Source organism: Protopterus annectens, chromosome 7.part0 (assembly GCF_019279795.1).
Source record: "Protopterus annectens isolate FY-2018-M chromosome 7.part0, PAN1.0, whole genome shotgun sequence".
Taxonomy (NCBI): domain Eukaryota; kingdom Metazoa; phylum Chordata; order Ceratodontiformes; family Protopteridae; genus Protopterus; species Protopterus annectens.
Genome location: NC_056739.1, coordinates 687,731,289 through 687,752,185, shown reverse-complemented (window position 1 = coordinate 687,752,185; position 20,897 = coordinate 687,731,289). Strand labels below are relative to the sequence as shown.

The following is a 20,897-nucleotide window of genomic DNA, read 5'->3' as shown; positions in this document are numbered from 1 at the left end:
GCCTTTCTCCTCTCTTCATACAATAATGTTTTTTAATGCTTCCATGGTCAGCTTAGATTTCTTGGTACTTTTCCGTGATGCACCTACGTTTTAGCTATGAACTACTACTTAGAAAGTGTTGCCGTGACTATGTAAATGACCCCTTTTCCAATTTGTAAAAATGAACAGAATATTTTTTTGCATGTGAAACACATAAATGTTATCTGAAGGAGTATAAGCAAATCAAGCCCTATAAGGATAAGCTTTTATTTTGCCAAAAACATTCAAACCTTTGTGATGGGTGCGGGTATGGCTTGTCCTGCAAAATCTCACATTCATACAAAAAATGTCCCACTTTGCGCATTTGAAAAGGTAGCAACCTTAGTTACCTTGCATTTATTTTAATATCTGTACATATTGTCATAGCTCTCAAGTGTACCTCATTAGCAATACTGATGTTCCTCACTTGGGGTCTTAAAAAGTACATGTTCCTCAAGCTTCCACATTGAAAGACTCTATCGCACATTTGGGGCAACACTTTCTTGGATTGTGATACCTCATACTGACACTATTTTGCTCTGTCCAATTATCTGCTAAACGACATAGCTCTCAGTTTCTAACTTCTAGAGCTGAGACAGACTCAGATCTCCTTCAAAAAAGAAACATAAATACATAAATAATAGGAATAATGTTTTCAAACCACAGACGTGTTGTATATTTCAGTAATGATGGCTTTTAAAACAATATAAGATTACAGGAGTTTAATTAATATGGAGTTTCTGAAGTTAAAGTAACTACAGCTGAGACTGAACACTGTTTGTTGACTGTAAACCTCTGGCATTGTTTGTTGACTGTAAATCGCTACTCCATCTTGAAAATAAATTAGGTGACAGAGCTTAAACTTTTTGACCTAGAAACAGGTTGCTTGAAAACTGGGGCTAGTTATAATTCTCAGATTTCAGGATTATAGCTGTTACTACTCAGAGAGTCATTGTATCCATGGCAATACTGTCCCAGTGAATGGAATGGAAAGTGCTCATTAAAAGTGTTGCCCCGATAACGGAAATGTACTGATTTCTTCTTTTTAGCCTGCCCCTTGCATTTTTTAACTACTATGTCTGCAGAGGGGTCCTGGCAACAGAGAACTGAAAGAAGCGACCACTTTCCAGATTTAAGTATTTTTTGGCTTTTTTTATCTGCATTGTCCTCTCTGGCTTTCATTTAACTAGATATAACTGTTTTTGTGTCTATCTGCTGATTTCTAAAGTATCTGCACTTAAAAGTAGCATTTTGGTCGACTCTGGTCGAATAATACTGTTTTTTTGCTAATTTAACTGCTGAGGCTGCCCACTAAAGTGTGCTAGCCTGTGTAAATCGATTTTACTGTTTGCTTAACTGCATTTCTGTGTGCTTTCCTAAAAACAAAAACAAAAAAAATACTCCTTGTTTTCCGCCTTTGCTCGACTAGTTAAGACCAGTATACAGGCTTTGCTGTATTCTGGGCTGTGTGTAGTTCCTGTGTTGGCCATTGCCTTACTTGGATAGAAGGAAGTTTCTGAGCTCACCAGTGGGAGTGGGAAGCCTTGAGCAGCCTATCTGTCCCTGGGGGAAGTGACCTCAGCACTTGAGCTGAAAATCATTGGTTGCCTTGGACCATTTCTAGCTCTTTTCAAGTTCCCTGTATAAAAATCTGCCTCAGGGCATTTTTTCTGGCTATATACCCAAGCAGAGCTCCACGTGGTCCTGCAGAGGGGTCCTGGCAACAGAGAACTGAAAGAAGCGACCACTTTCCAGATTTAAGTATTTTTGGCTTTTTTATCTGCATTGTCCTCTCTGGCTTTCATTTAACTAGATATAACTGTTTTTGTGTCTATCTGCTGATTTCTAAAGTATCTGCACTTAAAAGTAGCATTTTGGTCGACTCTGGTCGAATAATACTGTTTTTTTTGCTAATTTAACTGCTGAGGCTGCCCACTAAAGTGTGCTAGCCTGTGTAAATCGATTTTACTGTTTGCTTAACTGCATTTCTGTGTGCTTTCCTGAAAAAAAAAAAACAAAAAAAAAATACTCCTTGTTTTCCCGCCTTTGCTCGACTAGTTAAGACCAGTATACAGGCTTTGCTGTATTCTGGGCTGTGTGTAGTTCCTGTGTTGGCCATTGCCTTACTTGGATAGAAGGAAGTTTCTGAGCTCACCAGTGGGAGTGGGGAGCCTTGAGCAGCCTATCTGTCCATGGGGGAAGTGACCTCAGCACTTGAGCTGTAAATCATTGGTTGCCTTGGACCATTTCTAGCTCTTTTCAAGTTCCCTGTATAAAAATCCGCCTCAGGGCGTTTTTCTGGCTATATACCCAAGTAGAGCTCCACGTGGTCCTGCAGAGGGGTCCTGGCAACAGAGAACTGAAAGAAGCGACCACTTTCCAGATTTAAGTATTTTTGGCTTTTTTATCTGCATTGTCCTCTCTGGCTTTCATTTAACTAGATATAACTGTTTTGTGTCTATCTGCTGATTTCTAAAGTATCTGCACTTAAAAGTAGCATTTTGGTCGACTCTGGTCCAATAATACTGTTTTTTGCTAATTTAACTGCTGAGGCTGCCCACTAAAGTGTGCTAGCCTGTGTAAATCGATTTTACTGTTTGCTTAACTGCATTTCTGTGTGCTTTCCTAAAAACAAAAACAAAAAAATACTCCTTGTTTTCCGCCTTTGCTCGACTAGTTAAGACCAGTATACAGGCTTTGCTGTATTCTGGGCTGTGTGTAGTTCCTGTGTTGGCCATTGCCTTACTTGGATAGAAGGAAGTTTCTGAGCTCACCAGTGGGAGTGGGGAGCCTTGAGCAGCCTATCTGTCCCTGGGGAAGTGACCTCAGCACTTGAGCTGTAAATCATTGGTTGCCTTGGACCATTTCTAGCTCTTTTCAAGTTCCCTGTATAAAAATCCGCCTCAGGGCATTTTTTTCTGGCTATATACCCAAGCAGAGCTCCACGTGGTCCTGCAGAGGGGTCCTGGCAACAGAGAACTGAAAGAAGCGACCACTTTCCAGATTTAAGTATTTTTTGGCTTTTTATCTGCATTGTCCTCTCTGGCTTTCATTTAACTAGATATAACTGTTTTTGTGTCTATCTGCTGATTTCTAAAGTATCTGCACTTAAAAGTAGCATTTTGGTCGACTCTGGTCGAATAATACTGTTTTTGCTAATTTAACTGCTGAGGCTGCCCACTAAAGTGTGCTAGCCTGTGTAAATCGATTTTACTGTTTGCTAAACTGCATTTCTGTGTGCTTTCCTAAAAACAAAAACAAAAAAAATACTCCTTGTTTTCCGCCTTTGCTCGACTAGTTAAGACCAGTATACAGGCTTTGCTGTATTCTGGGCTGTGTGTAGTTCCTGTGTTGGCCATTGCCTTACTTGGATAGAAGGAAGTATCTGAGCTCACCAGTGGGAGGGGGAGCCTTGAGCAGCCTATCTGTCCCTGGGGAAGTGACCTCAGCACTTGAGCTGTAAATCATTGGTTGCCTTGGACCATTTCTAGCTCTTTTCAAGTTCCCTGTATAAAAATCCGCCTCAGGGCGTTTTTCTGGCTATATACCAAGCAGAGCTCCACGTGGTCCTGCAGAGGGTCCTGGCAACAGAGAACTGAAAGAAGCGACCACTTTCCAGATTTAAGTATTTTTGGCTTTTTTATCTGCATTGTCCTCTCTGGCTTGCATTTAACTAGATATAACTGTTTTTGTGTCTATCTGCTGATTTCTAAAGTATCTGCACTTAAAAGTAGCATTTTGGTCGACTCTGGTCGAATAATACTGTTTTTGCTAATTTAACTGCTGAGGCTGCCCACTAAAGTGTGCTAGCCTGTGTAAATCGATTTTACTGTTTGCTTAACTGCATTTCTGTGTGCTTTCCTAAAAACAAAAACAAAAAAAATACTCCTTGTTTTCCGCCTTTGCTCGACTAGTTAAGACCAGTATACAGGCTTTGCTGTATTCTGGGCTGTGTGTAGTTCCTGTGTTGGCCATTGCCTTACTTGGATAGAAGGAAGTTTCTGAGCTCACCAGTGGGAGTGGGGAGCCTTGAGCAGCCTATCTGTCCCTGGGGAAGTGACCTCAGCACTTGAGCTGTAAATCATTGGTTGCCTTGGACCATTTCTAGCTCTTTTCAAGTTCCTGTATAAAATCTGCCTCAGGGCGTTTTGCGTTTTTGCCTTTGGAAACCTAAGCAGCAGCGGTTATACAGGTTTAAACTATTTCTGGCTCTGCCAAGTCTGCTCTTCAATTTTTCCCTTAGAAGCTCTACTCAGTCTATTTAGCTGTATATATTAGCACTTGTTTTCGGAACTTCTATCCTTAGCAAGCACTCATAATAAAACAAGCACTCTTACCCTAAAGTAAGCACTACAGGCATCCACTACCCCCTGTGAATACCCACTTCCCTTAAAGGCACAACACTCCTTATAATATTCTAGTATGTCGAGTGGTAGACCACTAGCATCCTCTCTTGTTCAGCTGGTTAATCTGGGAATCTTAAGACAATGTTACAGTTGTCTCATGTACACAGAAAACCCTCTCCTCCTTCCTACTAACACATATACTTGTGAGCGATGCAACTATATAGCCAGACTGGAGGCTGAACTCTCTCAACTCAGGACTGGCAAGACCAGACAGGAGGAGATGGTACCCACACCCAAAGCAAAACCAGTCACACATAAAACCACCACTACTACAAACCAAACACATAAGAACACAAAGACATACTCGGAGGCTCTTATAAAAAACTTACCAAAACAACAGAGGCCTCCAAAGCAGACACCCAGAAATACACCCCCACAAAACGCAACACCTACAACACATACCTCAAGCAACAGGTGTGTCACACAATCACAGCCCCTAAGGCAAAACACTATGCCAGAGACATTAGTAATAGGTGACTCTATAGTCAGACACACCGACGTTCCACTTACCAGGCTGAATAAGGAGAGGGTAACGGTGAGCTGCCTATCGGGAGCTAGGATCCGCCACATTACACATGCACTCAGGTCACTCCAAAGCAAGTACAAGTATGATTCAGTCATTGTCCATGCGGGTGTGAATGACCTGAGACGTACCTCCCTGGACTACATGAAAAGAGACATTGAGGAGCTCTCCAATTATGTAGCCCAGACTGGTATGACCCTGACCCTGAGCAGCATCCTGCCTTCACCAAGAATGATGCCTCAGTACAAAGACAAAATGATCAGTTTTAACAATTGGCTTAATCACTGGTGTCATTCTAGGGGGATCCAATGTCTGTCAGCCTGGGATGACATGCTGGACAAGCCACGTTGCTTTGCAAGGGATGGCTTGCACCTGTCACCACTGGGCTTCCGGATACTGGCCAAGGCTCTTGCCACCCCCATAGTGCCTTTTTAGGCAATGCTCAAAGGACAAATCAACCTCCATAAAAAACAAAAATGGAAAAAAATTAAGGGTAATGCTGCTCAACGCCAGAAGTCTAAATCTCAAGATGCAGGCACTCGAAGCACTTCTCAGTATGGAGAACATCGATGTCTGTGCAGTAACTGAAACCTGGTTCAAGGCTCCTGAGAGCACTCCAGTGCTACCAGGCTATACCTCATATCATGCGTTTCGGCCTCAAGTTCCAGGCTGAACCACAAAGGGAGGGGGAGTGTCCATTTTCATAAAGGACACCTACACCTCTCGATTGATGGCTACCCATGAAGCATCAGAAACCATACAAGTTTTACTCACCATAGGCAAAACTGCCATACAACTGGTCGCATGCTATAGAACACCCTCCCAATCCTAGGAATCCCATCAAGCATTCCTGAAAACACTGGAGGATATGAATGTCACACCAAACACCATCATATTGGGTGACTTCAACTACCCCAACATAGACTGGGCCCACTATTCTAGCCCTAACACCCTAGCCCAAAGATTCCTGGAATTCATAAACTCAAATGCTATGGAGCAACTGGTCACTTCTCCTATGAGGAGAGATAATATACTTGACCTGATTATCACAAACATGGGGTCCAAATGCTCCGCACCGGATATAAACCCCTCACTAGTAAGATCTGATCATAAACTGGTCATGTTGGATGTACATATCCCACCCCCACCCCCAGAACAAAAGACTACAGTGAAAAACTTTTCAAAAGCTGACTTTGTGCTCCTTAAGTCAGAAATGATATCCTTTAAGCCTACTGGGTTAATGGAAACCACATCCCAAAATGCTGAATCCTTCACAAAAGCCTTCTACGGACATCTCCAAGAATGCATGGATCAAGCAATCCCAACTAAAACCAAGACCCTCTCCACCAAGGAAACGCCGGTTTGGTGGACCCTGGCTATAAACAAACTGTACAACAAAAGAAGGAAGCTACTGAAGGACAAAGCCAAATCCCACAAGGGAAAGGCTTCCCTGATGAGCACAAGTAAAAAACTACGTTCTCTCATAAAAACATCTAAAGCAAACTTTGAGAAAAAGATTGCCAAGGATACCAAAGAAAATCACAAGGCCTTCTTCAATTATGTCAGAACCTTGGGAAGAAATTCTCAGATATGCTCTGAGTTAGTACACAATGACAAAAAATTCACTGACCCTACCGACATTGCCAATATTCTGGCAGATAGGTTCAGTGCAAATTTCTCCCCTCCCTCACCCCCTAAAGATGAAGTAATTATCCCTGCTGAATGTAACCTACCTGTCATCACAGACATACAGGTGAAATCAGCACTCAACAAGGCAAAAAACACAGCATCTATGGGACCCGATGGTATCCCCGGTTGCGTGTTATGTGAACTTCAAGATGAGCTAAACCCGCCCCTAAGAACGCTATTCAATCTTAGCCTCACTACAGGATATGTACCTGAACACTGGCGCACAGCAACAGTGGTCCCACTCCACAAAGGGGGAAATTCTACTGACCCTGGTAACTACCGCCCCATAAGTTTGACCAGCCTGGTCTGTAAGGCTATGGAAAGAATCATCATGGAACTCATAAATGGTGATATTGGGGATCTGCAGACCCTTGATCCCACACAGTTCGGTTTTGTAAAAGGCAGATCCTGCCTCTTAAACCTGGTTGACTTCTTCGAGACAGTCACTAGTGCCATCGACGAGGGCAAGGCTGTCCACACTGCCTACTTGGACTTGGCTAAGGCCATTGACACGATACCACACTCTGGCATCATTGACAAGCTCAGCAGCCTAAATGTAAATCCATATGTCACAAGATGGGTAGCAAACTGGCTAAAAAACAGAACCCATAAGGTTAAACTTGCTGGAGCCATGTCAGACTCAAAACCAGTCACAAGTGGTGTCCCACAGGGCTCAGTCTTGGGTCCACTCTTATTCGGCATTTACTTCTCAGATGTGAAAGCAAATATGGAAGGATTATGGCTGACAAAGTTTGCAGATGACTGCAAACTGGGTGCCATAGTTGATTCACCTGCTGACACACACATCCTACAGAAAGGTCTCACTGAAACGGACAACTGGTGCCGGAATCATGGCCTCAAACTTAACGCCAAAAATGTATAGTCATCCCTTTGGGAAAAACAAAGTACCCACAAATTATCACGTAGACAATAACCCACTGAATATGGAAGAAGTAATCAGAGACCTGGGGACTCAAGTCGATAGTGACCTCTCCTTTGACAACCATGTTGCCAAAGTGGTCAGAAAGACATTCTACCTTGCCCATCTCATCATGAAGGGATTCTCATCCAGATCAAAGGAGGTCATTGTACCTCTATATTCCTCCCTTGTCAGGCCCATGATTGAATATAATGCTCCATTTGGGATGTATCTCACCCGGCACATGCAACAACTGGAAAGACCCCAGAAGTACCTCACCAAGAGGATCATAGGTCTCAAACATGTGCCTTATCCAGCTAGATTAAAGAAACTCCAGCTCTATTCAGTAGCATACCGCCTGCTCAGAGGTGATTTGTGCCTAACATATAGGGCCATGTCCAACCAGGAATTGATGGATATGCTCCATCTCAAAATCCAAATCCACCAGAACCATGAGCTAAAGATTTCAACCTCTGCACAAATATGAATAGGACATGCTGGAGGGATAGATTCATAACACAGAGGTTACCCATACTCTGGAACAAAATCCCAGTTCATGTGAGACAGAGCCCTTCATTGGCACTGTTCAAGAAAAATCTTGATGCATGGATGGGAGATCGCAAGTTTACCCCGGGAGTCACCTCAGTGTCACTACTAGACAGAGGTATAGTCTACTAAATAATGGGGTCCCACATGTGTCACTACTAGAGAGGCGCAACTATATAGTATGGGGTGGCGTAAGCCACATCACTGTTGGCTAGGCTTATAAATGCCCCCGGGCAGATAGCCTAGTACACTACTATGAAACTATGAAACTATGGAAAAATGTTGTCATTTTCTGTAGACTGAATGGTTTGTTATTGAACAATATTATTATTCCCAATAATATGTGCGTTATATAAGAAATCAGTATCCTTTTCAGTATATATTAATTTTGTATTATAAACATTAATAAATTTGTTTTTCATTCATAGTTATTTCTTGTGAACCTCTCCCTTTCTTTCTTTTTAATTTACTTCAGCATACTCTGAATACTCAGATTACTGAATACGTGTATCCTAAATTCTAAAATTGGCATCAACAGGATGATGTCTAATAGTGGTTGAGTGATCTTTACTGCCAGAGGACACGTAATTTCTCAATGTGTCTTATTTGTACTTTGTCTAATATTATTTATCTTATCAGCCCAGTCATTAATATTTGTAATAACTGTTTTCCAAACTGTGCCAATTGCATACTTTGAATCATCTTCAGTAAGCCTGGATTTACTATTAAAATAATAAGCAAATCATCAAACTTTTGACATGAGGAACCCAAGTCAAAAATGTTATCAGGTGTCACCTTTGTATGAACACAATATTTAACACACTGGGAAAGATACTTGCGCTTCAGAAAATTGTTAATGGCATACTCATTTAAAGAATTTGAAAAAAAAAACAGTTGAAATCAGTGACAAAAAGTTTCAAAGAAAGTAAAACAATTATTAATTTAAGACAAATTGAGTGAGGAAGTCATACAAACAATATGCAAATAAAGACTGAATTAAATACACTAAGCTAGCTTTGTACAAGGGGAAGTAATTCATAAAGTTGTCATTTTGACCTCTTGTACCAGTTATGCCAGTTTCAGTATAACAATGGTAATTCTTTAAGTTGCATGTGAATGTGAACAATAGTTTCTGCTCACTATCACTATCTGTTATACTCTGTTATAACAATAAAAATCAAGGGTAAAAAATAAATCAAAATAAATCTTCTCCTATCAAACAGTTGCACAATAAATCATACTCTAACACTGGATATTATTAGATAAGCTCTGGAGTGTTTATGTAGTTTGTTTGAATTTATAGCTAAATAAAGCATTTACTCTTGCAAATGTATGCAGAATTCCTGCTCTGCCTGGGATCAACTTTTTAAAACCTATTAAATTTTATCTAAAGCAATATGAAGGGTTGACCAATTTTATTGGCAAACGTTAGCCTAATCTTAAATAAAAGATATCTGCCATCATCAAAAGAATGCACAATTTCAGCTTCAGTAAAAAGTATGAGAAATCAGGAACATGATTTAAATAGACATGGTAAATTTTAAGGATGAAGACTGTTTACTGTTTACCCATGTTTTTATGATTTTCACTAGAAAAGTAGAATGCAATGAGTATCTAAATCAGAATCATTTAAAATTTGTGCATGTCTTATCACAGACCATAATGCTTTATTTTTAATTTTCCTATTAATACTAATAGATGGGAATATGAAAGTAGGGGAATATTCTGCAGTTGGTTCACAATTAAAATCTGAATGAATATAAAGCAAACAAACTTTATGAATTGAAAGTATATTAAAAATGCATGCATCTTTCATGTAATTATACTAAAACTATGCAAGTTAGTTTGAAAGGTAATACTGCAAAATGTCAACTAGATGTCAAAGAGCACTGTAAAGGGTATTGAAGAAGACAGACACAAAGACAGATGCACTTAATACAGTCAAATAAAGTATAAATGATTATCTGTTTTGTAGGATCATGGAGGTTGTTTTTTATTAATAACTCTGTATTTAAAAAGTCTGATTCTGGTTTATCATTTTAGATTAAATTAAGAGCAGTCCATTTTTGTTACAGGTATATGATGGTCTTCTTAATAAATATAAACAACTCTTTAAGAGAGTTAACATGCACATAATAAGAGCAGTTTGAATCTTAAGAGATATAACAGATGAGCTCTTATTCTACTTGGTTTTAGCAGTTTTAGAACTCTCCAACATTCTCATTTTCTCATCAACCTATTTAACTGTAACCATTGTTTTATTTTATAGTGTTTAAGCCCATTTTAATGGAATGACTACTACAGGTAGATTTCAGTACATTTTTTAATAAGGAAGTGCATAAATTTAACAATTTTAAGTATAAAAGAAGTACTTGGATTAGGCAATGGCTTCTTCAAGGCTATTTGAATTCTTTTACTGTCATATGATAGTCTTTTTGTATTTTCAATACTATGGATATGAATGTGGTAAGAACATAACAAAGTAATTTATTTCCATAAAGGCAGAGTATTCTGACATTTCTTCTCCTTTGCTTATTTGCCATATCTTCAACCCTACCCTAAAGTTTATTTTGCTTCCTCAAAAATTTAGTAATCATTTCTTTTTTTAACCTCTGATCAATATCCATGAAGGAAGCTTTAATGCCCTTAGTTTTTTTATAACAAAGTTGCAGAGTCTCTTTTATAATATCTATTTATTTTGGAAAATGTTCTTGATTATATTCAGCTTTATTTTGAAATGCATCAGTATTTCTGGGCAATCCCTGTATGGAGGAACTGTCTTGCTGGATGTCCTTCTTGAGTGAAATGTCTAAAAATGTTGGTCTGGTAAGACTCATTCTAACAGAAATAAACAAAGATATACAGGAAAACTTCATAGTCCAAAAAGTAATGTAATTCATATTAAAGTTATATAGATTCTGGTGAGAAAAATCTAGAAGATACATTTACTAAATATTTCTGTATCTAGCTCAAATTTTCTTGTTAAACTTCTCAGAGAATTATTTGAAAAAGGCAGTTATTCAGAAAGCATTTTTATTATAACCCTCATTAAACAGAAAATATTGTCATCATATAGTTGTTATGGAGCAGATTGCATACCCTACCAAACTAATACAATGGCTGGGCAGGGTGTACAAATTGGTACCCTATGTCCTTCAACACGTGATTTGTATCTCAAACAAAATTTAGAATAGTTGGGGCAAATGTGGGCTTGTCTCTCTTTCATAAAGAAAAAAATATAATTGTTTCAGTGCAAAGGTATACATGGAAATGGAAGGGATATTTTTTGAATGTGAACAGAACATTTGAGATTTTATTGGAGATGATATAGTTTTATTATCCGAAAATATTTTGTACATATCTTGGTATATTATGGAGTTTTTTCTTTCTTATTATCCATTTGAGCAAAACAGATTTTAATATCTAACTTGAATTTGAAATAGGAAATGCAATGGACAGATGCTTTCTTTGAAAAAATCTTAACTTGCAAGTCTTAAAATTGTTTTGAAACCTCATTCTATATGAACCATGATAGGTAGCACAGAACTTGCAGCTGCTTAAAACATTAAATGGTACAGACATAAGATTCCATAGGATTTCCAGGGTTTGAGGTAGGTACTTTTCCATAGTGGATAAAGAGTTAATAGACAACAGGAACTGTATTAGCATAGAATGTGGTATGATCTGAGGGCACTTAGATGCATCAGAACATTTTTTTCAAACCTAATTGAGAGCATGGGCATTCAAAGATACTTTCTACCCCAACTTTGGAGGAGGCTATAAAATAGTAATAGTGCTGATTCTGGTGAGTCCATTGGGTTATTCTTGAGGGACTTTTAATGTAAAACATACATCAAGTGGTAACACAAAAGAAAGATTCTGAATATGAAAGCTGCAGTTGAAAGAAGAAAGTGGAGTAAGACAAAGCTACCTCTGTTATTAAACCTAGTTTGTAAACTGTGAGCAAACCACTTCTATATTTATACCCAGTTTACAAAGTGTATTAGATTCTAACATATCTCTCAGTCATCCAGATTTTCAAGGATTTTGCCTCATATTTCTGGTCTGCTCCTCATAAAATGCGTGCTTATTTATTTATTTATTTAGTCATTTAGTTAGTTAGTTAGTTAGTTAGTTAGTTAGTTAGTTAGTTATTGTGGCAAATCTCTAAGAATTGAAGTCACTAAATAATGATAGACATCAGAGTTTTAGATTATATCCTTCAGAAAATGCATGTAAATACACCTTTTATTTTAACAACATTCTACGTTTATAAGACAGATATTTAAAGTCAATCCATGTTTTAGTGCGCCCCCCCCCCTATTTTTTGCTTTTTTCATATGTCTTGTGATAAGAGGTTGAGCAGTATAGATTCTAGGCTTAGAAGTAGAATGGCAAGAATTGTTAAAAGCTGAGTAAAATGTTGCAATAACATTATTTTTGGAGAAAAAGAGAAAGACAAAGCTTTTTTTCTAAGAACCGTGATAGTTTGACAGATTTGTCTCTAAATTGGTAGTGTGTGTGTGTGTGTGTGTGTGTGTGTGTGTGTGTGTGTGTGTGTGTGTGTGTGTGTGTGTGTGTGTGTGTGTGTGTGTGTGTGTATACTTCCTGTTACAGAATAGAATCCCATCTGGGATTGGTTTTCATTCATTTACCAAGTACATCCCAGGATGACCCTCAGTAGTATTGAGCAGGCACAGGTAAATGAATGAACGATGACTCAGTGATCCATAGGAAGAAACATAGAAGGCTGCTTGCTTATTCACAAGGGCTGTAAAAATATGGGTTGTGAAGAGATGACATCTGTGAGACACAATTTTCAAATGCTTAAGGGATGTTGCAAATCCTCCAAGTAAGTCAGGGCTGTGCAAAGCTGTCTCTTCACAGATGGTAAATTTTCTTTTGTTTTTCTTCAAAAATTTTATTGAGATTTCTTTGAAAATTAGAAATATAGTTCACATATGGTAGATTTTCAAAGGCATGGCATCTGAATTAGTTATATTGCATTCTTAAGAGATTTGAATACTAGCTGAATTTCAAACTGGAAGGAAATGGGTACAATGCAGAAGATCACAGAATGAGAGTGATACAGAAAGGAAAGACAAGCAATGAAAAGCAAGATCTGGTTATACAAAGAATTAAAGTACTGGAATAGATTTAGTAAATGAGTATCTTAAATGTGTCCTGTTGTAGGGTGTTCTCCTTTCATCTCAAGTTTGCAAACATGGGATTAGCATATTTAAGCCAGGAGTAGCTGAACTGAGCTTGCTTCCCAAAAAGTACTTCTGTAATACTATCACATATAAGTTCAGCTGATACAATTTTAAACAAGTTTAACTCACAGACAGCAGGTTGTGTGCCAACTTCCTGTAGGAACTGCCATGACTTTTTCATTTGCAGAATATTTGTTTATAATGACAGACACTGGTCCCTCATTTGATCAGGGTATCTCAGATCTGGCTAAATCATTCAGCACTATACCCAATACCTGAGTCAGCATAAACATAGGGACATAAAAGTGAATGAAGGCCTAATAACTTAGGTACACAGTCAGCTACATTGTCATGCACAACAAGTAAGCATAGGAGGGTTCTCCTTACCAGTCTCTGCCACCAGTGGAGTTCCTTAGCAGATACTTCTTTATGGAATATTTTTAGTTACCACTCCTGCATCTGGTTCACCAAATATATTGAAGACTACAAATTATGGAACGGTTGTTCTTAACTCCAGTGACATCACGCACCTTCAAACTGTACTTAACACTGAACATGAATGGTGTAGTAGAAATGGCTTTGCCTTTGATGATTAAAAAATGCATCATTCTGGTATTTGGCAGTCCCTGACCAGCTTTATACACAGCTGACAGGCAATAATTAAAAACCTGACAAAACTGCAAAAAGATCTTTGAGGTTTTGTAAATAACAGTACCTGTTCAGGCACTACCATCCACAAAGTCTACTGAGTTGCCCATGTGATCCTCAATAGGGTTGAGACCCAAGACAGGGAGTTAACTTTCCTTATGAACAACTTTTTAGACTAATTACAAAATACTGCACCTTGCTGTGTAACCTAATGACATGCCATTTAGCAGAGTTAGAGAAAGTGCAAAGTTTCTTCACCAAGAAAATCAAAGGGTTCAGGGACTGCCTTATAGTCAAAGACTATAACCATTGTTAGTTTCTTCTCCATACTATATAATATTTGTTTTATGGAGACCTATGCCTGGGATTCAGTGCATTAAAGGGCACTTCACAATTTGAAGCTCTTTGCTTAGAATACGTCCCTGGTCACCTGAACACAAGAAAATATTTGGCTTCATTAAAAGATACTATCAGCCATAGCATGAAAAGTGACAACTTCACATCACAAAGACAGTAAATACCAGTGGAATAAACTCAACCATTTCAACAAAACTCTGCCTGTCAATCCATACAAAAGAACTGGATGACTACATGGGCACCCATACATTACAGCAAGCCATCCAAAGCATCAAGCTCCTTGATGGCCAATTGCCAATTAACTTGTTCACCAAACTTATTACCCTATTATTCTGTAGCATTTCAGATTCACATTTTTGAGCCCAAAATTTGTAGCAGTCATTGTCTATGATGATTTTGCTAAAATGCATGTTGATGAAGGCAGTTCTCTACAATGTTTGTTGTTACTTTCTTCAAGGAAATAGAGGCATTTTATTAACACATATCTGAGAATCTTTTGGTATCATTAGTCTAAGCTGAGTGTCCTAGGAGCTCAATCACATAACTGCCTCTAAAATCCATCTTGTAGTTATTAAGGAAGGTCTAATATGGTTAGGTATGGCTTTTTGAAAACTTTCCTTGTATCAGCTGAAGACCTCTAAAATTACAAAGAATAGCCATTAACCACACAAAAAATTGATATTTGCTATGATTTGGATTTTAGGTGGGAATGTGGCGGTCATTGCTTAGATAGCAGAAGGTTTTCTTGATTGCTGCCTTTTACACAATTAATATCACCACATTCTTAATTTGATTTTGACTACAACAATTTTAAAATAGTTATGGCAATATAATGCCATTAAGCAACAGTGATAAACATAATGTTCAGTTCTGTAGAAATGGTATATGGCAAAAAATAAAAACATGCCAAAAGCCTACACAACTCATAAAGGTGTAATTAACGTCTTGGATTATTAGCTACAATTATTGCATACTTGGTAGTGATCAGACATAGTCTAGGTAAGTAAACAATGTTCCTGAGTATCTTTCACAACTAATAAAGGTGTGACTTGTGGATTACAATGTGCAGGCCAGTAATTTGCAGGTTACAACTGTGAACATCCACAGCTAGCAACAAAGTAGCTGAATACCCATTGTCCTTGTAATAGTGTTGCCTTGTTTAGCATAACATGACTGAATAATAAAATCACTCTAATATAAGTGAAAAGTAAATAATGCTTTTTGTTAAAGGGATATAAAGGTATGTACTTTAACAGCCACACAACCAATACCAGATTGCCACAAAATTACACAAAAAAGGAAATCATAAGGCTTCCCCTAATGAAAAGTTTAATCTGCCTGTAAAACAAAGAATATAACCCGGGGAAAACATTTCTTCCTAGCAACCTCTATAGCTGCTAAACCTTGCTTGAAGAGATCTGCCCTCTCCACTAATCCTGCTCCAAGCACCTCCATGGTCTTCAGTGCTCTAATTACACAATCTCATGCCTTAACAACTGCTGCCGCCAAACCTAAATGGAAACCATCCCAAGGAAGCACCCCCATAGCAATCCTAATTTCTAAATCCACTCAACTTCTGTGCAAAGTAAATAACTTCCCTAACAAATATCTAATAACTCCCAATGTCACTCCCCAAACTTTGAAGCCCAAAATGAAAAGAAAAGAGCTAAAAGAGAGGAAAAAAACATACACATACTATCCTCCAAACCATACCCCAGTCAATAATAATCCTGCCAATAAAAAGTCAGCCCAGAAATATTCCCATTCCAAAAATAACGTCTGTTAACCTAACACAAGGTGATCTTGAATCAAACCACTAAAGTAATTTGCAAAACTTACCAATAACTATGACTAGTTTTACTCTATAAAAGGTAAACGTAAAACTGCATAAAAACACAGAAAGTGGATAAGTGGAAAATATTACTGTCTACTGTTAAATGTACAAAATATATACAAAATATATTGTGTTACAGGGCTTTCTTATTCATCTTAGAACTTGCACCATATCCCTACAGAATGAGAAATTTTATATATCTAATACCAAACCCATTACTCTGTTGTATGCTTCTATTATCACAGTCAGCAATCAGCACTTTGACTTAGTTCCAGTTAGCACAAAGCCATCAAATAAAATATCATAGTGTTTTTTTAAATACAAGGTTGCATAGTTTTGGGAAAGGGCACATTCTTTCTCCTAAGGCTATGCATCCCTGGAGTAAGAATTATTAAATAAGAGATGGTATCAAATAATCACAGAATCATAGGAAATTATGATGATAATGATGATGACCATTTATACCTTGCCAATATCCCCCTCCCAAGAAAGGTCAAGTAGATCATTCCTGCAGTAAATTAAATGTACTTTTCTGATCACCCGGGTATAATCTGAAGGATGTGAGGGTGTCAGTTGGCTTAACTTTCAGTGGAAGTCTGTTCCAGAGGTATGGCAACTACTGAGTAATAAATGTGTTTCTCCATTGTGTTTTAGTTATGTGCTGGTGGAGATTTAAATATTTTGTTCTGTTATTAGTGGAACTATTTAACTTGCAAAGTTACAGCAGATCATGCCACTCAATTGTCCAGATTTTCGCAAAATGCCCAGATTTTTGCTTCATATATTTGGCCTGTTTCTCATTAAATTGTGGTTTTCTGGTAAATCCCTCACAAATCCCTCACAAATCATTGAAGACTGAAGTCAGAAAATAATGGCAGACATTTGAGCTTCAGCATTAATATCCTTCAGAAAATTCATGGTAATGCAAAACCTGTTAGTCTGCCAACTTCCTAAGTTTGTAGCAGCACTATTTAAAAAGTATCCCTATTTTTGGGCCTTTGTCCCCCCATTATTTGTGACTTTAACCAGATTTCTTGCTCTAAGAGGTTGAGAGGTATGCTGCAGCTCAAAGAGGACAGGCTCCTTAACATTGTAGAATGCAGGAAACAGGTCACCTTGCAAGAGCCTATATGAAGTCATATAAAGTGATAGTGCTTTAAGAAGAGAGGTTTTAGGCCAACAATTTTTTTGCTAGGAATCTTTGGGCCTTTTGAGTTGTTTAACATGTCAAGAAAAGGGTACCACCAAAGGGGGAGTGGTACTTGGTAGCTGATTTAATTAGAGCAGCATGCAGAGGGTTAATAACTTCATTTGACTTGAATGACATGCCTTTAGACAGTTTGAAAAACAAAAGGATTTTCTTTCTACTGTTGCTACATAATGTTCAAACGAGAGGGTACTACTGACTTAGGTTCTAATATCATTGACTTCATGGTGGTGCCATGGAGCTTTCTCCAGCAAAATGCACTGGTCTGTGTTACCCTTTGCCTTTAATTGTGGTCCTCAGGATTCTTTATATTTTTATTTTATCTACATGTTCAGTGAAGTAGATGGATAAAATCTCAACTGTGATTCAGATGGTCTGCAATTGACCAATGATATACGATTTAGAAGAATTAGCCTAGGGAGGTAGAATGAATGGATAATGTCTGCTTGCCCAGTCTTGGAGTGGGAGGCAAAATGATCCACAATGCTGGTTCTCCCCACACAGGTTGTTTACATTCAAATGCCAAGCAGTGCTCTGTGATGTAGCTGGTATTGCCAAATGGATGGGAGGATACCTGCATTATGGTTCGGACACTACTGCTCCTATCACAGCAGGATACACTGAAGTTTGGGATTACAACAAAACCCACACAGAAACATAGAGAATGACCTTGCACCAAGAGCTAACATTTCTTCACCCAACCCAGCATCACAAGACTGTTCTCCACTTTATGGATTCTCTTCCTTACCAGAAATAGTTCACATACTGGGGGATAAGCTAGACATTCTGGCCCAGGTAGTGAGGTGCTCCCAATGTTGCAAAAGATTACCAGAATGTCACAGAGTTAGTAAAAGTGCATTGTAAAAGCAAGGGTTTATTTTTTCACCTGTTCAGAAAGCAATAGTTCAGACAGCGACTTTCCAAATGGAAAGCTAATCTATCTATCCATCTATCTATCTATCTATCTATCTATCTATCTATCTATCTATCTATCTATCTATCTATTTATCTATCTATCTATCAGTCTATCAGTCTATCTTGCTATCTTGTGCCTGTTGTATGCAGAATGACGTGCTCTTCCAGTCGGGGTGCTTTTCAATATGAATTTCCATTTTTTTTTTTACTTTTCAATATGTTTAAATGGTTTTATTCTATTTCCTCTAGGTTAGTCATCTCAACACATTACATGAGTTATTGCACTTTAATGAAAATTATCTTGAGAAACTTGTACTAAATTTTGTAGTTAGGATATGTGCTGAACTTTGTTACCTATAACTTTCAGATCTAATCTTCTGGCATATTAAGACATGCACACTGACACAGATTAGCTTCTACTGTTAAGGAGGTTGCAGCTTGATTTCTCAGACTCCAAAAAATGAAAGCCAGGAACACAGGGAAGCATTGTCTGAGGCTCACAGATCAACATTAAACAACACAAAAAGGATTGGTCTCATTTATATAAAAATGTAGCTTTACATGGTTGATATTTTTAACATTTCACAAAATGTGTAATGTGTTTGATATAGGCCCAGAGATATAGGTTCTAAGATTCTAGGAATAACATCATGGTCTTTTTATTAGAAGACTACAAGGTCGGCTAGTTTTCTAGATAACAAATTTCAATAAATAGAAAATAAATGGTAGCTCATTCCCAAAAAAGTTCTGAGCAATACTGCTGCATTTTAACACAACAGAGAGACAGTAGATGGCATAAATGTAGTGATGATACTTGCTTACCTGTGGGTCTCCTAATATTGCAATTGCAAGGGAAAGTTTTCTTTTCTGCCCTCCGCTTAAGCTGTTTGCATAAGACTTGGAGATGTTTTCAATATTCAAAGTTTTTAATATTTTCTGGACCTGTGAAAACACCATTAATTCTATTATTCATAAATAATGAACAAACAAATTAGAAAGTGAAACTGAAGAAAGAGTCATGCTCCTGAAACTATCAACAGCTTCATACTGTTATACTAACTTCAAACAATACTTAGCACATCATTCAAGGCTAATACTGAAAAAAATCATAAAAAAATTACAATAAGTGATTATTATAACAAGTCAATATATGAAAAATCTACATAAACAGAAAAAGACTATATAAACCTGCAAAAATATTTGTTAGAAATGGACGAACTATAGTCACTTCATTAGTATATAAGCCATAAAGGGTAAATGTGAGAATAATGCAGTGCATTGCTTCTTTTTGGTTTTATTTGTTTCAGTACATAAATGCATAAACATTATTTTCATCACCTCTAAACATGCTAGTAGGGAGGAAGTCCATTGAAAGATAGCTGTCGAAAGGAAGAATATGGATGGGGTAATCGAGGAGGTTCTGAATGCAGATGGGAGGTTAAGACAAGGTATACGATAGTAGGAGGTCTGAAGCTGAATAAGGCCTTGAGCATGGTAAACAAGATTAAGGTTTGCCAAGAAGTTCTATCTAAAAATTAACGCACATGACAGCAATGAATAAGAAAAAAAAATAGCAAGGGAGGTCTATAGTATGTGGTTCAATGGTGGCCATGGTAAATAAGGGTAGATACTGATAGTAAAAAAAAAAAAAGTTGAAACACCTGGATGTTAAATGTGCAGGAAGTACAAAAGGACCACAGTGATATGTGGAACCTTTAAAACAGAAATCTTATTGTTTCTAATGTATATTGTAAAGTAGAGGGTACTTCTGATGCAGAATCCTGCTTGCGTTACACAACTGCCTGTATGACTTGTTTTAAATAGTTCTAGGACTCAAAATAGGAAGCAACTTAGGTGGTTATAATAAAGGTGGAACTATTATTTTGCATGAGGGGATTAAGTCTGCTAATAACATATTGTATCTTTGAAAATATCACTTAGAGTATGGGATATTTCCATGAAAAACAGCAGATCTAGAAGGAGCTCGGTGTCATTGGTATTCTCTGAAACAAATGTTTTGTCTGCTGCTCACATGACTTGAATTACTTTGCCTTGCTGTTTACTAGCCTATTTACCCTAACACATTCCACTTGTCCAGTTCTTTCCGTGATGCTATGATCCTATTTAGTTAAACTTATACAACTAACTAGTCTTCTAAGCATTGATTTTGTTATTTAATACTACTATTAAATATGATGTGGCTCACTACAGGGACATACTGTATCTAACCTTAACTTTAAATTGTTCATCGAAGTTGTGTAGCTTAAGTTGTATTTTGTATAATGTCAATGAATTTTTAAAAATTCTTTAATAAAGTGCCAGCAATGAAAAGGAGTTACAAATTACTCTATCTGTGAGTTGTTTAGCAGGTTGTTGAGAGCCTGAAAAACAGCACTTAGTATTAATGAGCACAGAAATGGCCAAAAATAGGATGCATAATTTATGGCATAGAATAGAAAATATGCAAAACATGTTAAAGAAGGTGGCAAAATTGAACTTCCCTCACTGAAAAGTACAGTGAAACATAAGTCCCACAGGAATGGAGCCTTATGTTAGCCATCATGTGACTAAGCAAAATAACAAACTATGCAGTAAATGTCAGGACTAAGGATAGTGATTATG

At 37.7% G+C, this 20,897-nt stretch overlaps 1 protein-coding gene across 1 annotated transcript in view; it reads right to left on the bottom strand.

The window, feature by feature from the left end:
• The window catches only part of LOC122806635 (cholesterol transporter ABCA5-like), a 1,155,982-nt gene that overhangs the window by 1,094,821 nt on the left and 40,264 nt on the right, over window positions 1-20,897 (bottom strand). The window contains exon 2 of the mRNA XM_044077221.1: window positions 19,098-19,217. Coding sequence (XP_043933156.1) covers window positions 19,098-19,217 — 120 coding nt within the window. The remainder of the gene's footprint in view (window positions 1-19,097; window positions 19,218-20,897) is intronic.